The 22,087-nt window shown below is 45.6% G+C and overlaps 2 protein-coding genes and 1 long non-coding RNA gene across 3 annotated transcripts in view; 1 reads left to right on the forward strand and 2 right to left on the reverse strand.

Moving 5' to 3' along the window:
- LOC106972991 (zinc finger protein 677-like) overlaps positions 1–22,087 on the reverse strand; it is a 433,591-nt gene that overhangs the window by 154,150 nt on the left and 257,354 nt on the right. The window lies entirely within an intron of this gene.
- On the reverse strand, positions 3,564–7,754 carry LOC113597109 (uncharacterized). Its single transcript, XR_008293794.1, has 3 exons — positions 6,203–7,754; positions 4,990–5,753; positions 3,564–4,097 (listed from the first exon to the last, which is right to left on the reverse strand). It is a non-coding gene; the product is annotated as an uncharacterized LOC113597109 (long non-coding RNA).
- On the forward strand, positions 19,356–20,731 carry LOC106974904 (vomeronasal type-1 receptor 4-like). Its single transcript, XM_015072198.3, has one exon. The coding sequence runs from the start codon at positions 19,647–19,649 to the stop codon at positions 20,586–20,588; it is 942 nt and encodes a 313-aa protein (XP_014927684.1). The 5' UTR covers positions 19,356–19,646; the 3' UTR covers positions 20,589–20,731.

Below are 22,087 nucleotides of genomic sequence, written 5' to 3' on the forward strand. Positions count from 1 at the left end.
GAAAATAAGGAAAATGAAACCACTTATTTTCACTAAATTTTTTTTTTTTAAGTTTAAGCATGTGTGGATCTAGGAAGATCCACAAGTTTTTGGCAGAAAAGATAAATAATAAATTCATAAAACGGAAAAGATAGTTACATGTACAAATAAATTCTTTTAAATAAAAAAATGGGGGACAGATATCTCCTTTCAAAGGTATTCACTCCCGGGTCGGTCCAATCGACCAGCTGGGTAATAGAGGGAAAGAGTATCTAATGCCGGAGATTACACCATGAACACCAAATGCAAAGCAGGTGAGTCTTTGAGTCGAGATTTCCCTGTGAGTGTTTGTTAGTACTTGTCTCTAGATCACCTGCCTCAAACACACCCAGGACACTAACAAGAAACACAGGTTCCTGAATCAACATAGTGAGAATTTCTTTTGAGGATCCTGAATTTCCACTTATCAAAGCATCTGGTGATGGTTTCCATTTTGATCTCCCCCTGTCTTTTCACGGGTTTGGGGCCCTCGACCAGGGGGCTGCCTGGACAGTCCTATCACATTGCCTGTTAGGGACAGAGTCCTAGCAAGACAGAGAAGCTCTCCTGAGACACAATCTCACAGGGAAAAAGGGGACATCGGGTTTGCTCCCCCAGTGAAATCCCACTCTGCTGAAAATGTGAAAGTTGAACGGACATGGTGCCCCTTATGCCCAGGGCTTTTCACGTGGAGCTGGGAGGCCACTCAGGAGGCAGGTCTTATGCCGCTCCTCACCAGGTGGAACCAGGAACTTTGAATGAGGCCAACCCGCAAATATCTCCAGGACTGTGGATGAACACACCTTTGAGTTCCTACAGTAACTGACTTTGGCTCGGCGAGAGCTTTAGCAACCAGTTACGTTCAAGCAGGATTGGATTTTTGCCGCCAATACCAATCAAAATTCTTTGTAAACAATGTATTCGTGCGTTCCCCTTTATCTTTAAAAGTCCCTGACTTGTCCCTTGCGAGACACTATGGGGGTTGCCACCCAAGTCTGTATCCCCTGCATTGCAATTCTTTGATCCTAGATTAATGCTTTTGCTTAATTATTGCCTCCTGGCAATTTTAGGTCATGAGAGCCATTTGCTGTTGTTGATTCAAGACAGAGCTTTCCCCAGAATTAAAAGAGAAGACAGGTTAATGATGTGTTATCTTTGCCCTCTCCCTCCAGCTTCCTGGCCTTGGTTGTGTGTTACAAATAACCACAGTGGGTTTAACACCCAAACACCCAACATCCACACAGATAAGGAAACAGTTTCTATCTCCTGCATCTCCACTAAGGTCACACAGAGCACTTCACTTGTGACATTTCTGGGCCCCACAGGTGGGCAGTTTTCCGAGACCAACAAGCAAGCCTCCGACACCAGCTGGGTGTCCAAGAATTCAGCTCAATTCTGCCACCGTCTACCGGAGACAGCAGCGGGTTCCAGGGTGAGGGCTCAGCGCCAAAGGCCACCCCACACACACATACACACTTCGAATGCCTGTTATCACCCGGGGTTCAGAGCAATGGGCGACAGACCAGAGGTTCCAACAACCCCTCCTTGAGTTTGATTAATTTGCTAGAGCAGCTCACAGAACTTAGGGAAACACTTACATGTATCACTCTATTAAAGAGCTGGGATGCGTCGCCCTCCTGGTATGGGTGTATGCGCCAGCCTGGAAGCTCTCCAAATGCTCCACCTTTAGGATTTTATGGAGGCTTCCTCACATGAGCAAAATGGATCATTAACTCCATTTCTAGCTCCACCCTATGGGGAGAAGGGAGGTGGGGGTGGGGCTGAAGGAAGGTGGTGGCTTGCTCTTTCTGGAGACCAGCCCCATCCAGGAGCCCACCCAGAGTCACCTATTAGCGCCTATTAGTGATAATGCTCTTATCACTCACAAGGATATTACAGAGACTTTAGGAGCCCTGTGTCAGGAACCTGGGGCAGGTTCCATATCCATATATATATATATATATATATATATATATATGTACACATACACATATTTTTCAAGTTTATTAATTTACTTGAAAGATCATGCTCACACAAGTGGGGAAGGGGCAGAGAGAGAGAGAGAGAGAGAGAGAGAGAAAGAGAGAATCCCAAACAGGCTCTAGGCTCATTGCACAGGCCAATGCGGGGCTCGAACCCACAACCGTGGGATCATGACCTGAGCTGAAATCAAGAATCAGCCACTTAACCACTGAGCCATCTCTACATATTTTTCTATTATCTCATGCCACATTTCAAATCCGACCGAGCAAATGAATATCCCCAGGAGTGAACCAGTCATTATGGTAGTTAAAACTTACCAGGTGATTCTGATGTGTCAATTCAGAACCATTCCATTTTCACTCTTCAACCTGCATTTGGAACGCCTGGGATTGTTACTGAGAAACCCCAGATCCTGGTTCAGTAGGGCTAGCTTGTGCCTGAGAGTTTGTATTTCCTACAAGTTACAGGTCCTTGGACTAGACTGTGCATTCCCTTTTGTCTTTAAAAGTCCCTGACTTCTCCCTTGTGAGACACTATGGGGTTCACACCAAGGTCCTCATTACTCAGGTGAAATTGGATAAAGAAAAAGAAACTGACCTGAGGTGTAAGGAAAAATGACAAAAGTTGTAATACACGTTCCATTTCGGACAATTTTATTCATATTGAAAGAAAGTAGTCAAACATAACATTGCAACCATTTTTAATAACAAAATGTGCAAGGTTAAAAGAATATTCCCATTTCCCCAAGGCAACGAGAATTTCCACTGAAATTCCTTCAAAGTCAAAATCTCGATAACCAGGAGAGGGCACTCTTCCGGACGGTTCAGGCCTTCTCCACCATCACAGAGAGGCCTTTTCCCCAGTTACCCAAATACTAGTCATTTACCCACCCACACAGATGAATTAATAGCTTTCTATTCATGTTAGGGTACAACATAGCTTCCCCTTGTTGACTCAGTTTCTTAAATAACATCTGATTTACAAAGGACTACCCATGACAATTTCATACGCTCCCTTCCCACCATGACTTAAATGTACAAAATGTAAAGGTGCTGTCTGTCCGGTGACCCACAGTGTCACCTGGAGCCCCAGCAGGTGCACAGGCACCACCGGCGGAAATGCCGACTCACGGGACACAGCTGTTCCTGCCTCTTTTCCCACCTTTCAGCCACTTCCAGGGTGGGACATTGGCCACACTCAGTCATTCTCAGCAGGGGAAGAGACCAGGAGGTCCTCTCAGTGGAACACCGGGAACCTGTCTCTCCAAGGCCTCTGAGATGGGAGGGCTCTGACCAGCGGGTGGAGACTTCTCCAGAGGGAGACAGGAACAGTGGAAAACCTGGAGCTCTGCCCACGCCCTGTCCCATCTCATGTCCCATCCTCGCCCCTGCTGGCCTGGAACATGCCTGGGTGGTCAGGGTTAGGGGACAGCACAGGTCTGAACAGGGCTCAGACCAGGTGAGTCAGGTGGAGCCTGGCGTTCAAGACTGGGCATTAGGACTGGTATCTTCCCGGTCACTTGAGGTATCTGTTTGGATACTGGGGGAAGCTGAGACCGGGACAACCCCCAGACCAGGTCACTGAGACCCACCTGGGGGGGGGGGTTAGAAGAAGTTGAATCTTGCTTTCTTTGGAGGGTTCTGGGAAGGCTGCATGGGGACCTGGGGAGACCTCTTCCCCTGTGCCTGGATGCTGACTTTGGAGCTCTGGCCATGTGTTCCCGTGGCAGGCTGTGGGCGGGGCTTTGAGTCCACAGGAGGATGCTTGGCTTGTGCCTGGCGGTGACACACAGGACCCAGGGCCAGTGTCTTCCTGGCCGACGGGGGAACATCACGGGAGGAAACCTGAGGCCAGCCGGCTGTCGACTTGGAAATGAGAGCCTGGTCCCGGCAGGAGCTCTTTGGATCTTCGCAGGGCAAGTCCGCCCCGCATCTTTGGGCTGGTTCACAAGCACGCACTTCAGGGGCTTTATAGAGGGGCCGTGTAGGGCAGGACGACCGCATGTCAGCTGTCCTAGCAGGTGGCTGACCCGTGGGGACAGGGCCCAGGACAGATGGCTTCGTATTGGTTTGGACGGGCAACGGCCTGGTGGGGCGCTGTGGGAGAAGGCACCTCATATTAGACACCTCAGGAGTCAGGACAAGTTGGGATTCTCTCTACGTCAGGGAGAAAAAAAGGAGCAACCCAATTTAAACAGACAACTCATGCAACACTAAGTGTCACCGAAAACGCCGTGCTCGTAGTCACTGCACCTTTGCAGAGATCCGCTCCTCAGAGGTGGTGGGGGGAAACAATTACAAGGCCCATCTGGTTTTTGCTGCTTATCAGATATGACAATTGAAACTTCCCTTGTCTTTGTTGTTAAGATCCAGGGAACACACAATGTGCAGAGTATAAATGGCAACCATCCTTTTCAAGGGTAATTTGGGTATTTACAAAAGTGTAAAAGAAGCCTCATCTTGGGCGCCTGGGTGGCTCAGTCCGTCACGCGGCCAACTTCAGCTCAGGTCACGATCTCCCGGTTCATGGGTTCAAGCCCCGCCTTCGGCTCTGCACTTGTGGTGCAGAACCTGCTTGGGATTCTCTGTCTCTCGCTCTCTCTCTCTTTGCCCCTTCCCCACTCATGTTTGCTCTCTCTCTTTGTCTCAAAATAAATAAATAAGGAAATAAATACATACCTTTTTTAAAAGTCTGAATTATGAAAAAGATAAAAATAAATAAAAGAGGCCTCGTCTTGACATAGGATCACAGAAGGCATCCGACAGAACCCTTCACCTGTGCACAGAAATGCCCCCACCAGCGTTTGCTGGCTGACTTGCACAAAATCGGGGAAAAAAAACATTTTGAAAATAAAGAAGCTGGGATTTGAAAACTCCTAGGACGCCTGTGCGGCTCCTACAGCCCAGCCCGGAAGTGAACATGGCCCTGCACCCCCCAGCAAGTCACTGATGGAGACAGAGCTCAGAAGCAGGAGCGAGCAAGACTCACCCGCAGGTGGGCGCCCGAGTCCGCGGCTTCCCTGCAGGCGCTCTGCGGCTTCCGCTGGGGTCTCCCGGGTAATTTCCGGGGCAGGTCTTTCTCTTTCCGCCCTTCTTGCCTGCGGAACAAACCGCGGGAACTGTCGGATGCGCCCGACCCCGGTCGCCACCACTGACTGCGAACCAAGAAGACCCCGGAGCCCAGTCGTCGGCCTGGTTTAGGGGCGACGGAGGCCCCGAAGCCCCTGTGGACTTTGCCAAGGCAGCTCCTTCCGGGACCTCAGCGCAGCCCCCGCTTCCAGGAAGCGTCCCCTTCCCCGCCGTGGCTTCGGCATGAAATACTCTCACTTAGACCCCCTGCGCCTCTGCCGCGTGCAACACCCCAAGATAGATATTCCCGGCCCGACTCCTTGGAAGTCCCGAGGGCTCGAGGGAGCTCTGAGGTCAACCCCGGGCACCGCTTGCCTACTTCTCTCCTGGTCCGTGCCTGACACAGCTGCACGGGGACAGCAGGGGGAGGGGCTCCCCGTCCTCGGGGCTCCGTTGCCCCAATCATTCTGACCGCGCGAGTCCTCACCTCTGTCCTGGGTCCTTCCCGCTGCCAGTCGTGTGGAAGGACCCTGGGGTGTGGCAGTCCTGAGGCCTCCTGGGTTCCAGGTTTTCATTCTTACTGGAGCCCAAGGGCTGGGGGGCAAGGGCCCCACCCCAGCACTTCATGGGGCACCTTCTGCTGCTGGCCAGGTGCCCAAAGGCTCCACAGTTCTTGCATTTCACCTGTGGAGGGAGGGAGAGGGTCCTCCGTGAGCCCGCGGAAATCAGGGCAGAAATGAAAGGTTAACAGGCCAGGTATTTGGAGTTGAGTGGGGGGAAGGACATAGACCCAGGGCCCCTGGCCAGGAAATCCGAGAGGCTATGGTCCTGCCCAGGGCCCATTTCACAGAAAGTGACCAGAGAGGAAGGAATTGCGTGGCTAAAGGTCATGACTATGAAGTGGATTTGAGTGTGGCACAGCCACCAAGCTGAACGTGACGCTAAATAGGGAGTCAGTTTGCTCCTCAGAGGATCCGAATGGGCCCATCTGCCAGCTGAGGCCCTCACAAACCCGGCCAGCCTTGGATAAGCAAGAATCCCGGAGGACAGAGGCACACAGGTTTCTGTTGAAACCCACTCTTTGGGGTCCATGCCGCTCCTCTGGTTCTTGAAACATCCACGCCTCCGCTTACCCTGGTATTCTCCTCTTCTGGTGGGGGATTCCTCTGCCCCACCGGTCCCTTCTGGAGCTTCTTCAGGTTCTGAGTCATGGGGAGTCTTATGGGCCGCTGGTGTATGTAATGACGTGCCATCTGCCTCATGTCCTCGGGCCTCTGGTCATTCTTCCTCAGGACCTGATTGTTGGATTTCCTATTCACAAGCAAAGAAAAAAAAAAAAAGATGTAGACACGGAGACAGAAGTCCCTCATAGCCTTTTACCTCTCTGCATGGAATGGGTGGGGGACTCGCTGATCACTGAGTGACCCCCCAGTGATGGGGTCTTCTCATGAACTGAGGTCCCATTGTGTGCCATTTTGTGACCTGTTTTCCATCATGACGTACTCCCAGAATAGGACACTGCCTGAGAAAAGGCCACTTGGAATAAACATGGTGAAATGAGATTGGCAGCCATGAATGTCTGTACAGGTCCTCCCCGAAAACCTCAGTGTCGCTCAGGCCTGTGTGCTGGGTTTTTGTCCAACTGCTTCCTCCAAGCTTAAAGCATTCACCCATATTTATCAAAACCAATAAGCAGGCCAACACTATTGAGTTTTCCCCCCTACACATTTCCAGAAAACTCACAATTTTCATAGAACAACATCTTCCTGAGAAAACCTGCCATTTCCTCTGACAAAGGTTTGCAGAGATTTGATGTGACACTGATGAACACCTGTGAAATGTCGTACGTGACCCCCGTAACCACATGCCAGTTCTCAACAGAGGCATGCACAAAGTCACACGGGGACACGCAACCTGTGGACGCCCGTGCCAGCTCACATCCACGTGCAAGCTCACAGAGAAAAGCCTGTGCGACGGTGAGGGACACACAAGTCAGAAGCCCCTTCCTCACCCCCCCCCACCTTGGTCTGAGCAGAAGCCTACAGCCCACACCTGCGCCCGGAGGGGATTTTCCCCCAGGCTCTACCCACGTCACTCCTGACATTTGTCCCACCTCTCCTCTTGGTCTTTGCGTCTTTGTGAAGCCGTGAGCCGGTCCACTGAAGGCTGACATTTCTTACTGGAGACACACCGGGCACCTGGATCCTCTCCCGGCATCAGTGGGAACCGTAGCAGAACCTCCACGGCGGCATCAACGACCCATTTCTCTGTCATCGAGTCAATCTGACAGAGAGTAAAGAGAACCAAGATACAATCAGTTCTGCACGGAGGAGGAAGCCTTGAGATATGAGAAGATAATAAAACAGCTCCCAATTCTGTGAGTTCTTCAGCTCAGTGTTAATCAGAGAGTAAAGGCTCTTTCCTCTGGTTCAACAGTGAGTTTGCCCACGACCTCCACGCGGGGGAGCCCTGTGCTCAGGGAATGCTGGCGGTCCCAGGCGGGAACTGAGATTCCTCTACCCTGCCCTCTGATCACTGCACATCCCTGTAATTGGCCAGCTGGCAAATACCCACATCGCTAATCACGGGCTTTCACCCATGGTCACAGTCATGGGAGGGGAAGCTGCCTCAGCGCTAGACTGGGAGGCCACCTCCTTCCTCCACATGTCACCTGCCCAACCTCTCCCACACTTACATCTCTCTGCGGAATTCCAAGCTGCTTTAAGAACTCTTTCCCCTGTTCCATGGAAAGCCTGTTGGGGTCCATCGGGGTTGGTCAGTCCCAGGGACTCTGTTGCCCTGTGCGGGATAGAAAATGAAACCGCTGAACGCTGCACACCCCTGCACCCCCCCATGCGCAATGCAGCCAGCTCCTACCTCTCTGCCCACCATCTCCCCTTTCACCTTTTGTTCCAACTACACGTGCATATCCTTCTACTAGTAACATAGTACCAATGAATGAGAAATAAGATGATACATTTTTTCTAAACTTCTCCACTAGACTTAACATGTTTTATATATACATGAAATGCAGATTCCATATTTAGAGACCTTCTATAATACACCATAAAACGCTTGGAAAAAGGTGATCCCATAATTGGTTTCAAAGAGAAAATTCAAAATGTAAGAAAACCGGATATTTTACATTCTCTAGTTCCCCTCTGGCATAACTGAACAAAATTAAATATAACTACATTATTTAACTTCTTTATCAGATGAACTATTTTCAAACTATGCAATATATTTCCAGCAATTTCTGAAATCAGATTCCTTAAAATCAAAAATGAAATTCAAATGGAAATTATAAAAAAGAGAAAAAAGATAAAACAGTTTATGCCAAAACTTAGGAGCAGGGCAAAACGTGGTTTAGGGGTAAATTCCTTAGTCTAAACACGCATATTATATACAAACATAAAATTTATAGGAAGTTTTCATCTTGAGAAATTGGAGCGGGAAAACAAAAGAAATTGGAGCAAGGAAAACAAAAGATTACAAAAGGAAGAAAGAAATGAAATTGATGAATCAAAACCTAAATGGGATTAGGAGTGCTTGGCTGGCTCAGATGGTGGAGCATGCAATTCTTGAAATTGAGGTGGTGAATTTAAGCCCCACATTGGGTATAGAGTTTCCCATAAATAAATAAACAAGTAAATAAAATCTAATGGGAAAATGGAGCGTATTCGGAAAATGTATCTTCAAAAACAGCAATAGAATACATTATCACTGACTGTCATAATAAAAAGACAATGAAATTTATCATAATAGATTATATCAGGGGGGAAAAAAAGACCAGGGGCATGTGGGTGGCTCAGTCGATTAAACTTCCGACTCTTGATTTTGACTAAGGTCACGACCTCACGGTTGATGAGTTTGAGCCCCGAAATGGGCTCTGCACTGAGACTGTGGAGCCTGTTGAGATTCTCTTTCTCTCTCTCTCAAAATAAATACATAAACTTAAAAAAAAAGACCATTTTCCCATAGAAACAGGAAGGAAAGGGGTCAGGGAATCTGGATCTAATCTCAGGGAAACGTATTTGAAAACCTAGAATAAAGTATCTGTTCCTTTTCAATTTTTATTTTATTTAAGTAAACTCTGTGTCCAACATGGGGCTGGAACACCTGACCCCCTTTTCACATTTTTAAAAAACGTTTATTTATTTTTGAGAGAAAGAGTACCAGCGAGGGAGGGGCAGAGAGAGGGGGACAGAGGATCTGAAGCAGACTCTGTGTTGACAGCAGCAACCCCGATGCGGGGCACAAACTCATGAACTCTGAGATCCCTGAGATCGTGACCTCAGCCGAAGTCAGATGCTCAGCCGACCGAGCCACCCAGCCACCCCTATCCTTTTCACATTTCAAATGGCCAAAACTGAGTAAGGAGGAAGCCTTTCCCAAGTACAAATGAAGGTAGAGTAATTCTTGCTTCTCCATTCGACTGGGAGCTTCATAGCTCAGGTACTGCTGTTTTATTTACAGGTTCAGGATCAGGGTTCCGAATTTCAACCAGCTTTCAAACAAGTTCTCATGAATACACTGGCATAAAAGATAAATTACTAAATCACTCACAGTTTTAAAAACCCTGGGTCTGGGTGATCATTCTCTGCAATGATCTAAAAGTTAACATTTCCTTGGGGCTCCTGGTTAAGGGTCTGACCCTAGATTTCTGCTCAAGTCATGATCTCACGATTCTTCAGATTAAGCCCCAAGTCAGGCTCCTCACTGGCAGCACGAATCCTGCTTGGGATTATCTTTCTCCTTCTCTCTCTGACCCTCCCCTGCTCATGCTCTCTCTCCCTCTTGCTCCCTCCCTCTCTCTCTCTCTCAAAACTTTAAATAAACTTTAAAAATAAAAAAGGGCCATCTGGGAGGCTCAGTTAGTTGAACAACCGACTATGTTTGTGCTCAGGTCATGATCTCAGGGTTCTGGGATAAAGCCAGGGTTCTGGGATAAAGCCATGTCTGGCTCCTTGCTGAACATGAAACCTGCTTAAGATTCTCTCTCTCTCTCTCTCTCTCTCTCTCTCCCCCCCTCCCCCCATCACTCTCTCTCTTTCTCTCTCTCTTAAATAAAATAAAATAATAAAAGTTAACATTTGTCTAAAAATTAACATTTTTGAAATAATTTTTTAATCAGGCTCTGTGCTAAAAATTCCATTAGTTAAGGGGCGCCTGGGTGGCTCAGTCGGTTGAGCGTCCGACTTCGGTTCAGGTCATGATCTCACAGCTCATGAGTTCGAGCCCTGTGTCTGGCTCTGTGCTGACAGCTCAGAGCCTGGAGCCTGCTTCAGATTGTGTGTCTCCCTCTCTCTCTGCCCCTCCCCCACTCATGCTCTGTCTCTCTCTGTCTCAAAAATAAATAAACATTACAAAAAGTTTTTAAAAAACAAAAAAATTCAATTAGTTAAGGAATCCTTACTTCAACACCTAAAATGGCCCTCTCCCCTTGTTTCCTCCTATTTCTGTGAGGGGTAAAGGGAGGCCCCAAATAGTCATGGAAACGAACCTGTGATTTTGTGTCTGTCAGTGGCCACTCAGATAACGTAGACGCTGGTCCAATACTACTGGACCCAGAAGGGTTTCCGGGATGACTGAGAAGGTCAGGTCTTCTGCTGGGCTTTTATACAGCTCAGGAATCCCAGGAAATCCCCTTCCACCACTAATCAGCTTAACCTAATTGAGTGTGAGCTTATCTTTGTGTGTGAGCTGGTTTTAGCCGGCTCACCCAGGATGGGAAAGGACGTTTTATTGGAAGAAATGTTTATTGAGTTATTGAGTGTTTACACCCTCAGCACTTTCATTGTATCTCATATGTCTGTGTCTGATACAATACACTATAATTTGGTCTTTGCCATTCCCAGGGATTTTTAAAAGATAAACCTATAACTAGGCAATTTTAACACTATACACAATGCTGAAAATGTTTACACACATGTTGCCAGTGGGAGGGGTTGTGCCTGCATGGGGGCGGGGCTCTATCGGAGATCTCTGAACCTCTGCTCAGTATCGTCTGAGCCACAAATTGCCCCAAAGAATAAAATCTCATGTTTAAAAAATAGTTACGCATATGCCAACGCACTGGCTGATTCCTTCTGCATCTTGCTGCAGATGGGATAAGGTTAGTCTCCCCAAGGCAAGGAGCTCATTGGCATCCAGGGCTTCAAAAACCAAGGGGGAAGAATGGCTTTCTTTATGCACGGAATCAGAGCCCCGCTCAGATGCAGAGAATGCCAGCATTCCCGGACTCCACGGCCAGGGCCAGGTTCCAGGATAGCGCAGGCAGGATGCTGCTCTCCGGTCCCCAGGGGACCTGCAAACCAGCAGGCCTGGCTGGGCTGGGAGGGAGATGCTCTGCCATGGAAAGGGATCTCGGGAGGATTTGTTTATGAGGACGGAGGGGTGCAGAAGGAGATGGGTGGAACTCAGCAGAATTCACAGGGAGGCATTTCGCTGGGTGGGGTCGGCATTCAGGTGGGTTTCTCCACCCACATGCTTCCTGACTCTCTCCTAGGACTGGGGAAAGGGAAGGCTCTTCTGCATTTCAGAGTCCTTCCGCCAGGGGATGTGGGGGCGATGTGGGGGTGGGTATACTGATGACCCATTTCTCAAAAGCAGGGGTGATGTCCAAGATAATCTCATCTGAAGGCGAAGCTCAGAGAATAGGAGGAGAAAGAGAAGGGGGAGGAGGAGGGAGTGACTGGTTTCAGGTAAATGTCCCATCCTAGATGGATTAATGTGTTTTCCCTGCCTCTACAAACACCATATTCTTAGACCTTGAAAACATTGATTTCTCTACCTCTGCTGTTCCAGCCTAGTGAGTTTTTAAAACCACTTTGTTCCCTCGATTCTCATTCAAGTCCAGGTTGGCTCACTCGAAAAATAAAAACAGATTATTTTTGTGGTTTTATGTATTCTAATGTGAAAAGTATTTAGAATGGTTTCCAGTAAATGGAAAATGGTAAAATTCTTTGTTTTTGCTCTTCTCAAAACTACTTTACACCCTGTTATTTCTCTAAAATTTCTTGATTACAAAGTGCTTCATTAAACCTTTCCTCAGTATCTTCATTCCCTGTCGCTCAGAGTGTGAACCACAGATTGGCAGTATTCACATCAGAGATCTTCCACAAATGGAGAAGCTTTGGTCCCACCCAGCATTTTTCTATAAAGTTCTGCTATTTAACATGGTCTCCAGGTAATCATTGAGTACATGAAAATTTGAAAAGTGCATTACTTTTTTTTTGTAAGAAATATACCAGTAAGTTTATTTCAAATTAAAAAAAATTTTTTTAACGTTTATTTATTTTTGAGACAGAGAGAGACAGAGCATGAACGGGGGGAGGGTCAGAGAGAGAGGGAGACACAGAATCTGAAACAGGCTCCAGGCTCTGAGCTGTCAGCACAGAGCCTGACATGGGGCTTGAACTCACGGACTGTGAGATCATGACCTGAGCTCAAGTCGGATGCCCAACCGACAGAGCCACCCAGGTGCCCCAGTAAGTTTATCTCAAAATCTATCTGCATACAAAAGTGTTTATGTTTATAAGGAGTAAAGTGCATTTCTAAGTCACCCTGCACCTCCTGAAAAATACACAACACTTACTATGTATGATTTAAAAATGAGCTCTTAGGGGCGCCTGGGTGGCTCAGTCAGTTGATTGTCCGACTTGGCTCGGGTCATGATCTCACAAACTGTGAGCCCCATGTCGGGCTCTGTGCTGACAGCTCAGAGCCTGGAGCCTGGTTCGGATTCTGTGTCTCCCTCTCTCTATCTGCCCCTCTCTCACTTGCTCTGTCTCTCTCTCAAAAATAAATAACAACATTAAAAAAAATTTTTTTTAAAGAGCTCTTAGATATGCATATAGGTGCATATTAGATAGGTGGACAGGGGGGGCACCTGGGTGGCTTGGTCGGTTAAGCGTCCGACTTCGGCTCAGGTCATGATCTCACGGTCCGTGAGTTCGAGCCCCGCGTCAGGCTCTGTGCTTACAGCTCAGAGCCTGGAGCCTGTTTCAGATTCTGTGTCTCCCTCTCTCTCTGCTCCTCCCCTGTTCATGCTCTGTCTCTCTCTGTCTCAAAAATAAATAAACGTTAAAAAAAATTTAAGATAGGTGGACAGGTGCTGGATAGACAGACAGACAATCTGTGTTGCTTCCATGCCTGTATTTTTTTTGTTCCTCAAAAATATTGTACTGATGATAGTTTAACAACTCTCACGTTACCCTCTTTCTTTCCATCAGTATCTAAGACTAAATTAAAGAATATTATTCTCCCAGGGAGCGTGAGTGGCTCAGTCAGTTAAGCATCTGACTCTTGATTTCAGTTCAGATCATGATCTCACGGTTGGTGAGACTGAGCCCCATGATGGGCTCCGTGGGATTCTCTCTCTCCCTCCCCCAGTGCCCCTCCCCCACTTATGTGAGAGCACCGACGTTCTCTGTCTCTTTCTCAAAAAGAATTTAAAATTTTTTAATTAAAATAAGTATTATTTTCCCAAAAAGTTACTTATTGAACCCATCAGATCGCTCATATCAACTGAAGCGGTTCTTGCAACCCTTTCCTTTTGTCTTGGGGTAAATTAAGAAGTCTTCTCTTGAGTCTTGCCAAATGTGTTTCATTTCAGAAAATGTTTCCCTTCAGAATTTTATGTCCATACAAATTGACAGTGGGAATGCCTGGACTCTCTTTAACCTTGAACTGAAGTGGAAACACTGTTTGGATTTTGTCCTTGAGCGCTGGGCTATGCAGAGGTAGATCGGGAGTTTGGGACAGAAGCCCTACGTATCCCCGTTCTCATGGAAACTTCAGCCCTGCTCACACTGCTTCTTAGAAGGACGATGTTCTAATCTTTCCTGAGATTCCCCCTCTTCCGTTGTCTCCTCACTGCAGTATAATTGATTCTAAGTGGGAAAAGGAAAATGCTGGCCGCCGAGAGGACAACTGTCTTACTCGATTATTCTGTTTTACGCAAATTCTGATTTTTTTCAAAAACCAGTTCTTCTGTAGGCAGCCGGGAAAAGAAAGAGGCGCTGCACCCCACACGGGATCCGTGAGGCACCGAGTCCAGCTTCACATCACCACAGGCACAAGTCTCCTCAGACAACACTTAGCAGTCTTCTGTCATCAGAAGACAGACCTGCAGGTGGACCTGGGGGTGGAGACAGAAGTCCCAGGTCTGCATCACAGAGGAATGGAGCAGTCATGAAGGAGACCCAAGTATGGAAGCTGGAGCCAAAAGAAGGAAGTGGACCCCCCCTCGCCCATCCTCCTCCAGTCCTGCAGACCCTCCACCTCCCCTCTTGTCATAGCGTGCATATATTTTTGTTGACTCTGTTTATTCCTCATGCAACCCCTACATCACAGGGGTCCACCTTCACTCTGTGGAGATCTTGGTTATGATACCATCCTTTCCACAAATTTAAAGGTCGGAAGCTTCGCCAAGAGTTGTTGCCAATTCTCAGGGATCAATACTCTCATGATTTTCTCTGTTCTCCCCTTAACCTTCCCCCATAAAACCCATCTTCGCCTCATATCCACACAGACCTAGAACTCAGTCCCCAACATCGCCAACCTGAAAGAATCCACGTGGAGACAAAATGGGCTAGTTCTCCATGTGGTCTTTATTCAAGACTCTGAAAGCGTGATGGTGGACGAGGAGCCCTGGCACACCCAGGAGTGTAATGAGTGCAAATCCGCACAGCCCATTTCCACTTGGCCCAAGAAAATAATTCCACAGCATGATATAGTATTTACCGTGTAGACTCTGCCCGTGCCAGAAAGGAGGGCATCCAGGACACGTGCAATATCAGACCCCCAACACTCCAACTTTTCCGCTTTGTGCCTGAACCTAGAGTAGCAATGCTCACATCATTTTTTATACATTGCACATCATGATATCCTTGTGGGTGGTTGCAAAGTGGGAAGTATAAAAGGTGGATTCACACAGGGGCATGTACTGCTCTCTTCTTGCATACATGGATATGACGGCTAGATACACATACATGCGTGTGAGTGTAATTTTTGAGATATGGTGGGACTGTGGGAGTCCATGTGAGTGTGAGTCGTAGTAGGCGTGTATGATTCTGGCTGAGAGGTTGTACATGGGGTGGGCATGAGTTGGTGAGAGAATATGTGTGTGTATAAGTATGTGAGTATACGTGACTGTGTATGTGATTTATATGCAGGTGTGTGCATGTGTGCGTGTGCTCACATGCATGTGCACTAGAGGCTGCCCACCGTATGGCTCTCATCCCAGGCTTGGAAATTGAGAGGCATTGGATAGTGGGCCTGGATAAGATGTAGATTTGTTTGTAGGAGAAAACTAACGGGTAATCTGAACTCCTATTTTATATTTCTTCATGTGTTACAAAAGCAACAGTTCTCATTACTGAAAATACATCAAAAAACAAGTATGGAAGACTGTGGTAACCATCCAGTGCTCTTGAGTTGCATATGTAGCATTTATTTCATAGAAAAGGAACCATCTGAGGCTTAATTTAGACTCCCAAATTAATTGGCATTGAGTGCCTGTCTTTGAGTTTCAACTTTTGAAAACCCTCAGGTATTTTTTCTGGTACCAACTGTTTGCTTCTAATTTAATGGTAGTTCACCTCTGTGGTCTGAAGATTAGGAAGAAATCACTCTTGGGTGCAAGAACTTGTCAGCAAAGCAGATCTAGGGAGAGACACCTACTCGTTCCCAGTCCCTCGCCTGTCAGACCTCTGCGTTTTGCTCCCCTCCACGTGAGACCTGTCTGCCTTCAGGAATGGAAAACAGCCTCCACCAGTCATTTCAATGGTCCCTTTGTAGTTATTAAGTGGAAATTGGTAATTGGTTGCGGTAATTACCAACTTCAGAAAACAAGTTCTTTATAAATAAAATCTTTATAAAGATCCCCAGCCGGCGCTGTCATGGCCACTAAAGGTGAAATGATAATTGCAATTCTGAAGGGAGGGGAGGTCACGATCACTGCCCCATATCACAGGGTCTCGTGGCTGCCTCCCTCCCACATGCACGAGCCCTCATGACCTTGCACTGAGCTCACCATCCACACAGAGGGATGTTTCTGGGAAAATATTTTCCATTTCAGTCTGAGAAGCAAGTCTATAAGGTATAGACGTCTATGGGGAGTAAATGTGGGTAAGTGATCGTATACGAAACGGGGATTATTCTGGGTTTGAGACGGATCCAGTGTCATAGCCACAGAAACATGAGCTGGGTTAGTAAAGAGAGATGGGGTCCTAGACTTTACCTAATGCCTGCTGGCTCCTGGTGTGATTTAGTGTAATCCACAATGACAATGATTGTAGGTATTTTGTCCAGTGAAAAGGAATCCTGATTTTTCAGGTAATTTGGGCCGGAGTTCTTTTTTTTTTTTAACGTTTATTTATTTTTGAGAGAAAGAGACAGAGACAGAGGGTGAGCACGGGAGGGGCAGAAACAGAAACGGAAACAGGCTCCAGACCCTTAGCTGTCAGCACAGAGCTCGACGTGGGGCTCGAACCCACACACTGTGAGATCATGACCTGAGCACAGAAGTTGGACCCTTAACCAACTGAGCCACCCAGGTGCCCCATTTTTTCCCCTGGCCTGTAGTTCTGAAAGCAATTGCTTTCAGCCTACCTTACAGGAATCAAACACCAACTTTGTAGCATTACTAGAGGTGTGCCTGTAATCCATGTTTGTAATAAGGACTAGGATAAATAAATCTGTACGAATCATGCAATCTTGTGAACAAACAGGATATCCCAATGACAACTGCCAGAATAGAAATGTTTTCTCTAACTCTGAGTATGATGTGCTTAATGGAGACAGTAGTATCTCTGCTGAAAATATCATGGTCTGTGGATTACGGTGAGACTGTTTTCTTCTGGAAGCTATTGAAAATAGCATTTAAGGAAAAGACAGTTCTGTAATAATGTGTTTCAAAGAGTAGCTGTTAGGCTCACATGTATCCTATGGTGTTTTCTCTGGTATCAGTTGTAAATTCTATAACATCAATTTGTAAAGCACACAACGGTCCTGTATTAGAGTTTACACTTTGCATATGTCATATTTTAATATATTTCAGAGAAGTTACCTCATGGTTAATAGTTCCTAACCTGGTATTAATAAATAAGCATATGATCTAAAATTACTAATACTTCAGTTTTTACCTTACTCTATTTTATCCCATATTAGATTTCAACATCCCATACTTCAGGGCAAGACATGAGATTATGATAGGTTTCCTTACTTTTGTTCTTGACATAAAGGCAAATGCCCCAAAGGTTTTTTCTTTCTGTTTCCATCCTACTCTTGAGTCATTCTTGCTTGCATTCATTCAATTCAGTTTGTCATGGGACAGGTTCCCATAACACGAATCTGCAATCAGTGCATCTACATTTTATTAAATCTCTAAAGCTTTATTCATTTTGATATTGGTCTACAGAACAAATCTTTACACATCGTGAAAGTTATTATAACAAAAATTATAAAGTAACATACTATCAAGCTGAAATAAAAAGGCAAAGCTGAAACCAAAACTCTATATATAGATTTTTCAAAGAACACAGCTGTCTAGCTTACTTAGCATAGCATAGCCGTTAGATGCACTGTCTCTGCAAACAACTCAGCCAGATTCAAGTCCACACTTTGCCCCAAGTACGGTATGAATTTAGACAAATCACCTATCCTGTCTGTATTCTCCTTGTCTTTAAAATGAAAGGGATAGTAGTGATGACTCAGAGTTTTGTTTAAAAAGTAAGTTACAACATGTATGAACCTCATAGCAATGGCTCGTACATTGTCATTTGCTTTAAACTCTTGGGGCGCCTGGGGGGCTGAGTCAGTTGCACATCTGACTTCAGCTCAGGTTGCGATCTCATGGTTCTTGAATGTAAGCCCTACAATGGGTTTGCTGCTGTCAGCACGGAGCCTGCTTTGGATATCCCAATGCTCACTCTCTCTCAAAACTGATTAAACAAATTTTAAAGAAAGGTTATATACTCAACTCTTGAAAATCTCTTTAAAAATTAATATTTCTCTTGTTAACCTTTATTGATATACAATTGACATGCCAAAAATCGCACATATTTAATGTATATATTTTGATGAGTTTGGAAATCTGCTTACCTCTTTGATGCCATCACCGCAATCAAGGTACTAAAATATCCAGCACTTCCAAAACATTCCTTGTGTTCCTGTGTGTGTGTGTGTGTGTGTGTGTGTGTGTGTGTGTTTGGTCAGAGCACTTCACTTAAAGTATAGGCTCTTTTCATAATTGACAGTGCACAATACTGTACTACTAACTATAGTCACCATACTGTACAACAGATCTCTACAACTCACTCATCTTGTATAACTGAAACTTTACACACATTGAACAACAATTCCCCATTCCCCCTCCCTCCAGCCCCTGGCAACCACTGTTCTATGCTCTGCTTCTATGGGTTTGACTATTTTAGATTCCGCATGTAGGTGAAACCATACCATATTTTTCCTTCTGTGATTCACTTATTTCACTTAGCATAACGTCTTCTATGTTCATCCAAGTAGGAGTTCCTTCTTTTTGAAGCTTAGATAATATCTCATTGTATGTATATACTCCACTTTCCTCATCCATTCATAGTCAATGGGCATTTCAATTGCTTCCATAACTTGGCTATTGTGAATGACGCTGTAATGAATGTGGGCATGCAGGTACCTCTTTGAGACCTTGGTTTCAATTCTTTTGGATATATACCAAGAAGTGGGATTTCTGGATGATGAGATAGTTCTATCACATTTTTTTTGAGGAGCTTCTATACTTTTCCATGGTGGCTGCAATATTCTACATTTCTACCAGTAGTGTATAAGGACTCCAATTTTTCCACATCCCTTACCAACACTTGTTATCTTTGGGGCTTGGAAGATACTAGTCATTCTAACAGATGTGAGATAACATCTCATTGTGGATTTGATCTGCATTTCCCTGATGATAAGTAGAGTCGACCACCTTTTCATATACTTGATCATTCATATGTTCTTTGGAGACATGTCTATTCCTAAAGTTGCCCATTTCTTAATTGGGTTATTTGGTGGTTTCTTCTATTGAGTTGTTGGAGATTCTTATGTTTTGTATATTAAACCCTTGCCAGATGAATGCTTTGCAAGTATTTTGTCCCATTCCATAGACTGCCTTTTCACTTTAGTGATTATTTCCTTTGCTCTGCAGAAGCTTTTTAGTTTTATATAATCCCACTTGTGTTTTTTTGGTTTTGCTGCCTCTGCTGTTGCTATCAGATCCAGGAAATCGTTGCCAAGACCAATGCCAAGAAGATTTTCCCCTATGTTTTCCTGAAGGGGTTTTACAGTTTCACATCTTATGTTTAAGTCTTTCATCCAGTTTGAGTTGATTTGTTGTGTATGGTCAAAGATAGGGGTCCAATTTCACCCTTTTACATATGGATATCTGGTTTTCTCAACACCATTTCGAAGGAGAAACTAATGATAAGTGGAGAATATTGGATTTTAGTTGACAAGACGCATGATGCCCACACCTCGTATTCCCATGCAGGATCCTCTGGTTCTGAAGATAAATCTCAGTGACTGGAAACCGGCAGAATGGCCTCCAGGGATTTGGTCATAGGAGTGATCTTCTTAACCCAAACCGTGGTCGGAATCTTGGGGAATTTCTCTCTTCTTTACTATTATATCTTCCTCTCTTTCACTGGGTGCAGGTTGAGGCCCACAGATTTGATTGTCAAACACCTGGTTGCAGCCAACTCCTTATCCCTCCTCTGTAAAGGAGTCCCCCAGATGATGGCAGCTTTCGGGTGGAACAATTTTCCAGGTGATTTTGGATGCAAACTTCTTTTCTATCTTCACAGAATAGGCAGGGGTGTGTCCATAGGCAGCACCTGCCTCTTGAGTGCCTTCCAGGCCATCACAATCAGCCCCCAGAACGCCAGGGGGACAAAACTTAAAAGGAAAGCTCTCAAGTACATTGACTTCTCTATATTCCTGTGCTGGACCGTCTACATGCTGGTAAATATCATTTGCCCTATCCATGTGACTGGCAAACGGAACAACGTGAGCATCTCAATGAGAAAGGATTTGCAATACTGTTCGGGGACAACTAATAACAAAATCACACAATTGCTACATGCAGCGTTGTTATCATTCCCTGATGTGTTATGTTTGGGGATCATGGTCTGGGCCAGTGGCCACATGGTCTTCATCCTGCACAGGCACAGGCAGAGGGTCCAGCACATTCACAGCACTAATGTCTCCCCCAGATCCTCTCCTGAGTCCAGAGCCACCCAGAGCATCCTCGTCCTGGTGAGCACCTTTGTGTGTTTCTACTCCCTCTCCTCCATCTGCCAAGTCTTTATGGCTCTTTTCGATAATCCCAGCTGGTTGCTGGTGAACGTCTCTGCCTTGATCAGTGGATGTTTCCCAACTGCCTGCCCCTTTGTTCTCATGAACTGTAACTCCTGTGTGTCCAGGTTCTACCTTCCCTGGCTGAGGAACACAACATCCACGAAAGTGATAACAAACGCGTAAATTGTACGTTTTTGCACAGTGTACAGTGGTTACTTCATTCATTCCCCGAGCTGCCAGCATAATGACGCAACAATCACACCCCAGGAGAGTGGTCGGCAAGCCAGAATGAGCATCTGTCCCAATAAAAACCAATCAGTGGTAATAGTAAATGTAAATGAAATATTAATGCAATTATTATGAAAATACTTATGTAACTGAAGTTTTGTTCACACTTCCAGTGAAATAGTTTGGAATCTGTGCAATTAAAAAATGTTCCTGAAACAATCTAGAGATTGTGAGGGAGTATTTGAGTGTTGTAATTTTTAATTTGACATACTAAGTATATCCAGAAATTAACTACGCTTGGAATTGTTGGAAAAGTTGCAAGAGAAGTTAACATGTGAGACGGCCATTCAAGAAAGTGAAGAAAAGAATGTTCTCAAGTAATAATGAAGTAGGATGGGGTGATGGTGGAGTGCCAATTCAGGTTCAGTTAGGAACATTTGGACTAAGTTATAAAATTTGTAGTTTAAACCTTAGGGAGACAGTAATCTTTAAAATATGATGACATGGAGGGATATTAGCACATTTAAGGCATTTAACATAGAAATGGACAAAGGGACCTGGGTTGGGACAAAGGAGAGCACAAAAACCTGTTGTCACTGATGAAAAAAGTGAGTGGGTGGCAATTTTAAAAAACACATCAGGCAACCTACTGAATGGGAGAAGATATTTGCAAATGATATATCTAATAAGGGGTAAGAGGTTAATGTTCAAAATATATAAGGAGCTCACACAGCTCAACCAAAAAATAATAATAATCTGATTTTAAAATGAACAGAGGAGTGGCATCTGGGTGGCTCAGTTGGTTAAGTGTTTGACTTTAGCTCAGGTCATGATCTCAGAGTGTGTGAATTCAAGCCCCACATCAGGCTCTGTGCTGACAGCTCAGAGCCTGGAGCCTACTTCAGATTCTGTGTCTCCCTCTCTCTCCCCCTCCCCTACTCTCACTCTGTCGCTCTCTCTCTCAAAAATAAATAAACATAAGAAAACTTTTTTTAAAAATGGACATGGGGGGCGCCTGGGTGGCTCAGTCGGTTGAGTGTCCGACTTCGGCTCAGGTCAACAAACTCACAGACTGTGAGTTCGAGCCCCGCGTCGGGCTCTGTGCTGACAGCTCAGAGCCTGGAGCCTGTTTCAGATTCTGTGTCTCCTTCCCCTGTTCATGTTCTGTCTCTCTCTGTCTCAAAAAAATAAAGGTTAAAAAAAAATGGACATAGGACCTGAATCGACATGTTTCCAAAAAAGACACTCACATGGCCAACAGACACATGAAAAGATGTTTCATGTCACTAATCGTCAGGGAAATGCAAATCAAAACCACAATGAGATACCATCTCACACCAGTTAGAGTGGCTAGTATCAAAGATATAAGAAATAACAAGTGTTGGCAAGGATATAGAGAAAAGGGAGCCCTTGTGCATTATTGGTAGAAATGTCAGTTAGTGCAGCCACTTTAG

The sequence above is a fragment of the Acinonyx jubatus genome, chromosome E2, assembly GCF_027475565.1.
Source record: "Acinonyx jubatus isolate Ajub_Pintada_27869175 chromosome E2, VMU_Ajub_asm_v1.0, whole genome shotgun sequence".
In the NCBI taxonomy this organism is placed as follows: domain Eukaryota; kingdom Metazoa; phylum Chordata; class Mammalia; order Carnivora; family Felidae; genus Acinonyx; species Acinonyx jubatus.